Raw genomic sequence first — 10,758 nt, 5'->3', positions numbered from 1 at the left:
AAAAATAAATAATCTTCCCGGGGGAGCATGCCCCCAGACCCCCCTAGAGGATGTTAGGTCCACCCCCCACTTAAATCATGGATAGGATGCTAAATACATTTGCACACACTGTGTGTGTGTGTGTGTGTGTGTGTGTGTGTGTGTGTGTGGTGTGTGTGTGTGTGTGTGTGTGGTGTGTGTGTGTGTGTGTGTGTGTGTGTGTGTGTGTGTGTGTGTGTGTGTGTGTGTGTGTGTGTGTGTGTGGTGTGTGTGTGTGTGTGTGTGTGTGTGTGTGTGTGGGGGGGAAGTGGAAGTCAATTTGGACCAATCAGCCTGGTCATAGCTCTGCACTGTAAAACATTTTTTGTAAAAAAAACGGTTATTTTCTGGCGACGGGGACGCCAGAAAATGTCCGTTAAAAAAATGAAAAAAACTGTAAAATAAAATATGGAGATAACATGTAAAAAAACATTAACTTACCTTACCACAAGTAGCCTCTATTACTGTAATTTTACATTAAATCTTTTTCTTTTAACATATATTAATTGTTAGAATAGAGTCATAAACCTCTAGAAAACAGAATAATTATCTTTTAAAAATGATAAAGAAAAGCTAAAATACAGAAAATTACTTTTATTATTACAAAAAAGTACCGTATATCTAAGACCATTTTACAAGCAAAAAACAAAGAAAAGAACGTCATTTTACTTTGCAAAAGCGTTAGTTTACATTAATCATCTAATTTTTTGCCAAAAGAATCTGTAATTTCACAAGAAATCTTCTTATAATTCCATGAAATCTTTTTCTTTTAACATATATTAATTGTTAGAATAGAGTCATTTACCTCTAAAACAACAGAATAAATATGTGTTTAAATGATAATAAAAAGCTTAAAGACAGAAGATTACTGTTGTTCTTTAAAAATATTACTGTAAATCAAAGATCATTTACATGTAAAATACAAAGAAAACATGTAATTATATTTTCGCAAATGCTTAAGTTTACATTAACTGTCAGATGTTTTACAGAAAAAATCTGTATTCAAATACATTAATAAACTGTCAAAATAAATGCATTTACTTTCTCTAAATGTAGGTTTACTGTACTTTTACATTGTGTCAATCTTGTATTTAAAAATATAAATTGGAAAAAAGAACTCCTGAAGTATGATGATATTTGTCTGATATGATATGATGCAGCAAAGACATGTATGCAATATCATTAAAACGTTATGCCTTTGGCAACATGTTGAAAATATTTGACAATATAAATAAATGACACCACCACCATTCTTTTTTATAATTTCTTATTATTTGCAATGCCGTAACATAATTAAGAACACAATATATACACGTTATTACAATACTTTCTATATATATAACCCATACATATACACACACACATACATCCATACACATAAACACAATAATAATACAGCAGAATAGACCGGCAAAGAAACCTTAAACATTAGCCAATAATTTGTGCCAAAGATAACATTATATACACTAAACTCTCTTAACAATTATGTATGTGACTATGTGTGTGCGATTTTACTCTCTCCATTCAAAGTCAGCGATGTTGGTGATCAATGAAAGCACCTTCGGATTGACTGACTGCTGTTTCTTTGAAGCGTTCCTCTCCCTTTTAGTCCCCTTGTCCGGATTGATTTTGAAAAGGCACCTGTTAAGACAGAAGTACACTTAAATGTAGTGCTACAAACAATAGTTTTTATAATTACAAATTCTGTGGATGATACGGCCATTAATTGTCTTCACACTTATACAGCTTGAAGTCAAAGGGCAATACTACTCTTAAATTGACTGTTATGATCATATCTGTACATTTAAAGCATTGGTTTGAAAAGAGTTCTGTTCTATAAAGTTGTCACGGATGAGTGAAGGAAGCAGGACCCAAATGCAGATAACTCTTGAGAAACCCTTTATTCCAAGGATACAGAACAGAACACTCTCCGGTGAACTCCGTCACCAACAAACAATGACCCAACACTGAACACAGACAGAGACAAGACTAAATACAAGAAGGGGTAATCATGACAACGAGAAACAGCCGGGCAGGGGAGGAGAAACACAAGGACAACAGGTGAACACAATCGGGTAATCAGGGAGGGAAACAGACAGAAAGCAGACAGGCAGGAAACGGAGGTGAACACTTAACACAATAAGACAGGAAACCCAAAGACAAGAAAAACACCAACACAGACAAAACTACAAACGTGACATAACATGTGCATTGTGACAAAAGTTGTCACTTGGCATCACTATCACACTGGACAGTATCGCAGCAGGTCTGTAAACAGGAGCAAATACTTGAGGTCATTTGAGTGTGGTAGCTACGAGTGCCATCTTGAGAGGTTTGTGTAACTGGGGCAGATGAGGTGCGTGTCAGCAGCAGAGTGAGCGGTGTAAAAGCATCTTAGTTAACCAAAATAAGTATTAATGTGTTTGTTCACTGCAATAATACCGGGTTTTGGTGCAAGAAATAGTTGCTTCTTCCTTGTCAGATTCCGTTGTCATCAGGTGCTGACACTCACGCAAAGCCTCTATAGACCACACACATACACTAAGCCTGCTCCATGGCTGTATTACTGTGCTGTTGATATGAATAAGTTAAGGAAATCAACCGCTACCAAGAATCTTGTGTGTTCTTACCGACACCCCAAAGTGCAAGTCACTCCGAGTGAAACCTTCCCCCATACAGTCCTAGCTGAATCCCTATTCAATAGGACTCCTTGAAAACGATTCCTTTTTCCAAATAACTTAATTGGTTTTCTTTTGTTGTCGACAAAGGGCCCTCTTTCTGTCATTTTCATTGAGCTGAAGTAAACATACCACCGATTGGCTAAGAGTGAGTTTGGGCTTTTAGGGAGGAGCTAAAGCACACCACTGCAAAGGAAAGGGGTACGCTGAATTTACATCGCAAGACAGAACTAGAGCATAATGCAAAACAGAATGCAGCGCAATAATCTTTTTATCTCGATTATCTTGTATTGTCAGGAGCACTTATCGTGTGTCAGGAATGTGCACAATCCTCTACTCTGTGGCTTAAGATGGAATGAGTTAGAATAATTACGATTCAAGTCTTACCTCTGCAAGAACTCCAGGGTACCTCCCAGTTCTGTGGGATAGCTGATGTTGAGGCAGTAATATGCTGCAAACATCAGTGTCAGGGCGTCAACAACATTTGGGACACTGCCATTGACGATGGTCTGGTCGACGGCGACCATGAAGTGTCCAGCTGTCAGGGGAGAACTCCCTGTAGAAAAATTACAAAAAAATTATAAATGCAAAAAATATTTGGTGCAGATTGTTCATATTTGTTTGTACTGGTGATCATATGGCCAATTGCATTTATAGAATTGTGAGCTCCTGCAGCTTTCTTTTCTTTCTTAAGTGTTTCTTAATGTTAACAGTAGAAGATGGCACATCTTAAAGGGATAGTTTGGGTGTTTAAAGTGGGGTTGTATAAGGTACTTAGCCATAGTCAGTGTATTACCGAGAGTAGATGATTTCGGTATGCCCCGAGTTTGGAGATGCAGACAGGAGCAACCGCATGGAAGCAAAGCGATGTTCTGCTCTGCACAGGGTCAGCAGCAGAACATATTGTAGCCACCTTAAAGAAAGGCCCTCCTAAAAATATCGCACGCTATATTTTGAATATTTTCGTGTGTTTACTTTGCCATAAGACAGCCCTTTTTAGGGAACTGAAGCTGTTGTATGCATCTATACTCTCGCCAAAGCAACCTTTGGAAAGTTTGTTTTTGTAATTGTGATTCACCAAAGTCACACAATAGCACAAACAAACTAAGCGATTGAGGCAGCAGCAGACAAGCAACTCCAGTGTTCTGTGAGGTTAAATTATTGTTTTTTGTCTGGTGGCTTTGATGAGAACATAGATGGCGACATCGGTTCTCTGTAAGAAACAGACAGTATAGCTGTGTCATGGCAAGGTAAACCAGCAAAATGTTCTAAATATATCATGCACTTAACTAATTTTTTTTGTGAGCCTTTCTTTTATGCGTCTTAAATATGTTTTGCTGCCGACCCCATCCACCTCAGTACATTGATTTGCTTCTGTGCGGTAATTCCTGTCTGCATCTCCAAACTGGGGGAATGCCGACCATCATCTACTGTGGCCGTAATACACTGACTATGGATAAGTACCTCATACAACCCCACTTCAAAACATCCGGTCTGAGTGTCTGTATTTAGGCTATCCACTTCATTGTAGACTTATTGTAGGAGCTTTAAACTTCCAACATTTGAAAATAAATAATAATAATTCACACCCTCACCAAAACGTATGCCATTTGTATTAACACAGCCAAATGATGGGAACATTTAAAATATTCCAAGCCAATGTAGCCATGCACAAGGATTAAAAGGCGGGGGAATAATAAGAATCATACCACACACAACGATGCATGGTGAGCTTGGCAGGTCATCAACTTCCGATGGCAGACAAGTTTCATCAACTTTCAGGAACATCTTGGCCTGGTCTTCATTGAAATGCCTCAAAAGAAGCATCAGACATCCGGGAAGATCAGCATCTAGATGCCTTGCTTTGGCTATTTCCATGTCTGATAGGATGTCCTCTATTTTTCTCTTCTTCTCACGGGACATGAGGTATGACACAACTCTTCTACATTTGCTTGACATAGCTTCTTTGTCAACATCCATACCTGTGAGTTCTTTGAAGTGAGCCATCATGCCGCACATCTCAAACAGATATGGCCAGTCTCTTAGCAGAACCGGGGTTTCCATTCCCTTTATGATATCACTTCTCTGAGTGTAGAATGTTGCCACCATTTTCTCCTCAATCCTTTTGGTGTCCTTGCTCCTCGTTATGTGCATGTTCTTTAATTCTAATTTGAACTGTTCTTGAGTCTCCCCAGTTTCACCTGGTGGTGGTCGCTGTGGCTGCCAATTAATACACCCATAGGTATCGAGTCTCATTGTCTTGGGAGGTTGGTCTTCACCCTCACTTGCGCTTGTTGCCTTTCTTTTTAAGAAAAGGGAGGTTGTTCCCCTTTTTAAATTGTCCACTCTGCTCTGCAGCTGCATGGTTAGAGTCATAACCGCTACCTACAACTATGTCTTCAATGTAGTCTCGAAATGACATTGGATACATTAAAACCATCTCCCTGGCAATTTCACTTAGGTGTTTTTTTCCTGGCATAGGGCAGATGGTTAGGATCTCCCCTGCGATCAGGCGAATCACCTCACGCCTCTCACATCCTGTTGGTCGCTCGTTGTTTACAAGCTTTCTTGTTATCTCTGATGGCATTTTACTCCAGGGGATCTCAAAATTGAAGTGCCAGTTATTGTTCAATGGAGTTCGTCTATGCAGAGTTGAGGTAAACGGGGCACTTGAGGTAGACGGGGCGCTTGAGGTAGACGGGGTGCTTGAAGTAGACAGTGGAGAGTTGGAATAGTCTGCAGAGTATTCGCCTGCAAAGGGAACCAAATGATATACAAATGGTGATTAAATACATTTTTGCATTTATTATTGGCCCTAAACATAATATTTCTACAACGCACAGAACATTCTTGATAGATTTTGGCTATACTAGATGTGACTCTCGTCATGCATCTCATAAACCTCTATTGTTTTAAAAATCTCTATAAACCTGGTCACAGAGCTCAATCAAATAGTTTATCTTACAACTGGTTTGATGCCTACACCTGGCCTATGGGTAAAATGAAAATATTTCAGAGGAGATAAAGTAAAAGCAGGCATCGACCAGGTACCAGGTTTTTAATAGGTGGGGAAGCAGTAGGGCTTGGAGATATATCTACTGTTTAAACCAGTGGTCGCCAACCAGTCGATCGCGAGTGTGATTATGGAGCCTTCATTGTAACAGTAATTCAGATGCAATTAGCCTATAAAAGGCCTCAAATTGGAAGCCCGTCTTTTTCACTCAATTCTGCAATAGGTAGATCTCACCTTTCACCTAGGCCAAGGTCGGTAATCTTGGGCTTAAAAAGGTTGGCGACCACTGGTTTAAGGTATATCGATATAAGATGAAACAATACCATATATATCGATATAGTTTGATGTTCTGTTGCATAACCTGTTTTCTCTGTAAAGCTGTGCCAGTGTGTTTGCCTCTCTTCTCTGACACTCTGCGCGACCTCCCCCTCCCTTATTTTGGTTGGAGTGCAGCAAAGCAGGAGTTAGTCCTGGACTGAGGGACTGACTAGAATGAAAACGTTGCTAAGTGATGAAGTTACTCCATTGGTCGAAGTGAGTTATAACTTTAGACCATCAGCCGACAGTGATTCTGCTGGTTATGTCGCCTCCGCGATCAATCAGCTGATCAACTTCCTCAATACACACGCAGATGTTTTTTTTCCTGTAGGACTATGACATTTATTTTTTCCTGTATACCATTTTTATAAAGTCATTTATATTTTCTCATACATACTTGCGGGTGAATAGTCTCTGCGTGGATTTTCACTTCTCATTATTGTTCTTGGTGTGGCCATAGGTGTTTCTGTCTCAGCTCTGGGAGGCGGGTCAGGAATCCCACTGGCATCGTTTTCAGCTGGATAAAAGACACAAAATAGGAATTAGGCCTGCTATCATGTTTTCTCATTACAAAGCTTGTTTTGCAAGACCACAATATTACAATTCGGATGATCTCAAATGTAGTGAGGATGTTGTGCTTTTATTTTCAACATTAAAAAGAAACATCGTTTTTACAACTCACAAATAAGTATACTTACATAAAGCTTTAACACTGGTAATCAGTTTTCTAGCGTCGATTGGCCTCATGACGTGTGGCTTCAGCTGACTACTTTGCTACCACAACAGACCTATGGTCGAGCCCTGGGGTGCCCAACCAGTCGATCGCGAGATGTGTCTAAAAATAGAACAACAATATTCTGTTTTATCGTTAATGTCCTGTAACATAATCTTCCTGTGCCAGAATAATGCACTTGAACGCATCAAAGCTTTGTGATTGGCCGGCGTCACCCCATGTGTCGGGGCGTGGCTGAGGGTCTTCAGTACAGGTGGCTTGTCACCTGCCTGCGCTCATCTCTGAAACCAGACCATGTAAACAGGCTGGTGTTTCTTGCAAACAATCTTTAAGAGATGACATGAGCAGCCCTACCAGCATTTGCCATGGTGGCCTAAACATTTTTATTTGGTCTTAAATTGTAGTTCAACATTTATTTCCTGTTACTTCTGGACCATGACGGTTGGCCAGCCTTCAACGTTTAACTGAGTGGAATATGTTGAATATGTTTTACCAACATGTTGGCTATATTTTAAGGAGTTGTCAGTATGTTGTGACAGTGCACTGCATCATATTTGATTTAATTTATTTTGGTCTAATTTATTTTTATTTATCATATTAATATATGCTTAGTATGGTTTTGGAAGTGCGCTCCAACATATTTGTTGATCTTGTTTATTGGTAAAATATTATTTGTTTTAAAGTTCAATAAATGGTCAATGAATAATCGTCAAAATAATCGTGATATCAATTATTGACCCAAATAATCGTGATTATGATTTTTGCCATAATCGCACAGCCCTACTACACAGTGACAATGTATGCTAGTAAGGAAAATGTCTGCCTTATGGACAGAGTTAACGTGGGACTTGTCCTTCAAATGTACACTTGTCCGCACAATGGAAATGTGATGACAACTTCCGATGCAAAGTCCCTGCCAGCAGCAGGACACATTTTACCAACTGTGCCTACACACATGCAAGACTTGGGGGTGCTCTATGCATGTGTCTGAGGGTAAAATAATGGCATTCCCCCATTTTTTTTGTTATTCAGTATTACCAGGGGCACGAACTTCTGACCAGTGTTCCCTCTTGGTTTAGTCCGTGGGGGAGTGCTTAAGTGTGGGTACACAGGTTCGCCTGGTGCACAAGGTTATGGAGGTGCTGGTGTCACCCCATATTCACATAACTTTTACCCGCCTTAAGAGACACTATTTTGGGGTACAATTTATCAGTTATTTAGTCTGTGAACAGTAATTTAGTCCTGTCCATTTCATGCACTTTTAATGAGTCGTCAAATGTGGATGAAATGGACAGAATCCTGTACATTTCATCAGGGTCACAGCCTGCTGCTGCTGCTCTCCCTCCCTGTATTCACAGCAATTTTACCCAGATTTCACACACTCATTCCTGGGTAAGAAAGCCATGTGCATCACCCTGGAGGGACATATTCCTGTACATTTCATGCACTTTTAATGGGTCGTCAAAAGTGCATGAAATGGACAGACTCCTGTCCATTTCATTGATTGATACTTGTATTGATGCTCTCTACCTCTGTCATAACAGGTAAGCAACCACAAGACGGCCAACGCATTCGGGGAAGCGCAGCTGTACCTCACCATAGAAGAATTTGGATGAATGAAGAGGTGGCTGGAAATCAAGGGTACGCTGACCTGCACCCAGAACCGCTACTTCCTATACACAGCGGGGAAGAACCCGTCGAGGAACCTTGCCTACTTCCCGAGGTTGGCATGGGCTGATGTGGGGCTACAAGGTCCCATTAACTTCACCGACCTCCGCACAGTCCACGCAGATAATGCGAAGAGGTTTCAAGACAAAGGCAACCGCCAAAGAGTGAGTGATTTCATGTGTCACAACACTGCAACTGCAGACACATTTTATGCCAAGAATCCTTCTTTGAAGGAGGCTAATGTTATCATGTAATAAAGTGTCAATGTATATATTTCTGTAAATAAAGTTTGTTAAAATTACTTACTTTGTCCTCTGTTTTTAAAACCCAATATGGGTTTTTTCCCTTTAAGGTCCCCAGGGGCACGATGTTCTGGTGGTGTGCATGAAGAGATTTAGTCTGAGTGAGGAGTGCTCAAGTGTGGGAGGATGTGTAAGGCAGAAGAGGGTAAAAAAAGTTAAAGTGTGAACCTCCAGCAGGGCAGGTTGTGCTGTGAAGAAGGCCGAATATGGATGCCGATGGGCGGAGAGTAAAGCACCACAAAATCCACCACCTTTAAGTGTTACCAGGGCCATGAGAACATCCTCCACAGGAGGGTGGGTGGTGCTGCTGTGAAGAAGGCCGAATATGGATGCCGATGGGCGGACGATAAAGCACCGCAAAATACACCACCCTTTAAGGTTCCCAGGGGCACGAGTTTCTTGAGGGTGTGATCATCTGGGTTTAGTCCGTGGGAGGAGTGCTTAAGTTCGGGGGCCCGGGGACCCAAGGTGCACGAGGTTATGGAAGTACGCATGTCAGGGAGAGATGCTGGAGCTGCTGCGTCCGTGTTTTGGGGGTCTTGGAGCGGCCCCAAAGAGGTGGTTTTGTCGGTGTACGTAATGGAAGTGTGAAATAGCCTGTTTGCTCATGGCAGGGAGGGATCCTGGAGCTACTCAGTCCGTGTTTTGGGGGTCTGTGAGCGGCTCCACATAGGTGATTTTAGGTGTGTCATGGCTATGGGTCTCTGAAACAATCAGGCTTTTAGCACACTATTAGCATAGTTTAATCAAATTTTGAGCACTCTTTTCCCCACATAAACTAGTTTAAATCACCGTTAAACACTTATTTGCAATGTCTATTTCATGGACACCACTCTATGTATTAATGTCCGTGATATGGACATATTATTCTGTACACGCCACGGACAATGATGTCCACTCAGTGGACATTTCTCCCTCTGGTGCTTCTGGTGCGGGGAAAGCTCGTCCGTCTCCGGTTCTTTTTCCACGTGGAAGGCCCCTGCACTGGCTATCCATGCAACACACCAGCTTATTGTTATCTTGCTCTGGGGCCGAACTGCATGTCTGTACACTTGGCGGACCGCGACCGGTAGTTAATGTCCACACAGTGTACACACAAATCCCTAAGGTATGCTGGGGATTATGGGTAGTGTAGTGTCTTCGGCCATCCTAAACTCAGAAATGTTGACAGTCGCAATAATGCTCGAAATGTCCCTTATAGGCCTAAGTCTGTTTCCGGTTATTTTTATTTTGAAATTCAGTTCCTGGCGGACACCAAAAAAGCCCGAGATTATGGAATCAAACCAAGAAATAAAAGCAAGGATAATTGTGTGTTATTGGTGAGTAAATAACAGTGTGTTATTTTGAAAAGAATACAAAATTAGAAGGAAACAAATATTTAAAAATACAGATTTCAGTATTCTGAGGCTCTGAGCCCCATTTATTTTCCTCACAGACAGCAACAAAGTCCGAAATTATACGATTTAAAATAAAAGCAATTATTGTGGTATAAAATATTGAGTAAAAACATGTTTTTATGAACCACACAGCTTCCGGTCTTCCACAATCCGACCGGAGAAAAAGACGTGCTGCAGCCTGCAGGCACGAAACACATTACCAGTAGAAATACATTGCTTTTAAAATCGTGCTGTGCAAGATGAAAAAAAGGGGGAAATCGTGTTGGTGAACACGAATCAATAGATTAAAAATCGTGTTGGTGAACACGAAATGCCGTGAGACTGTGTTGGTTTTGGATTAGGCCAACCGGCTAACTCAAACATATCCAGGTTAGGTTGAACCAGCTTCGTAGTACAGGCCTCAGATCATGTGAACTGTTCAAGCCAACGCCACATAAAAAACAACATAGCGGACATTGCCGACTTTCTGTCGAAAATACTGGCTTGAAACTATAAGCCAGTCTATAAGCCAGTCTTTGTTTCACTGTGTGTGTGTGTGTGTGTGTGTGTGTGTGTGTGTGTGTGTGTGTGTGTGTGTGTGTGTGTGTGTGTGTGGTGTGTGTGTGTGGGTGTGTGTGTGTGTGTGTGTGTG

The 10,758-nt window shown here is 41.1% G+C and overlaps 1 protein-coding gene across 1 annotated transcript; it reads right to left on the bottom strand.

Annotated features, from left to right (window-relative positions):
- Positions 1-1,432: 1,432 nt before the first annotated feature.
- Positions 1,433-4,962, bottom strand: LOC117446116 (uncharacterized). Its single transcript, XM_034082118.2, has 3 exons — positions 4,406-4,962; positions 3,084-3,252; positions 1,433-1,659 (listed from the first exon to the last, which is right to left on the bottom strand). The coding sequence occupies exons 1-3, from the start codon at positions 4,950-4,952 to the stop codon at positions 1,530-1,532; spliced, it is 846 nt and encodes a 281-aa protein (XP_033938009.1). The 5' UTR covers positions 4,953-4,962; the 3' UTR covers positions 1,433-1,529.
- Positions 4,963-10,758: the final 5,796 nt, after the last annotated feature.

Source organism: Pseudochaenichthys georgianus, chromosome 5 (genome assembly GCF_902827115.2).
Source record: "Pseudochaenichthys georgianus chromosome 5, fPseGeo1.2, whole genome shotgun sequence".
In the NCBI taxonomy this organism is placed as follows: domain Eukaryota; kingdom Metazoa; phylum Chordata; class Actinopteri; order Perciformes; family Channichthyidae; genus Pseudochaenichthys; species Pseudochaenichthys georgianus.
The sequence above is the reverse complement of the archived record's forward strand: the minus strand, read 5'-3'. Positions and strand labels throughout refer to the sequence as shown.

Excerpts from the sequence above, each read along its gene's own strand:
- LOC117446116 (XM_034082118.2), bottom strand. The coding sequence starts at position 4,952 with ATGAGACTCGATACCTATGGGTGTATTAATTGGCAGCCACAGCGACCA. Across the intron at positions 3,253-4,405 it reads ACCATGCATCGTTGTGTGTG|GGAGTTCTCCCCTGACAGCT; the intron begins GTATGATTCTTA and ends ATTTTTCTACAG. Across the intron at positions 1,660-3,083 it reads ACCCTGGAGTTCTTGCAGAG|GTGCCTTTTCAAAATCAATC; the intron begins GTAAGACTTGAA and ends CTGTCTTAACAG.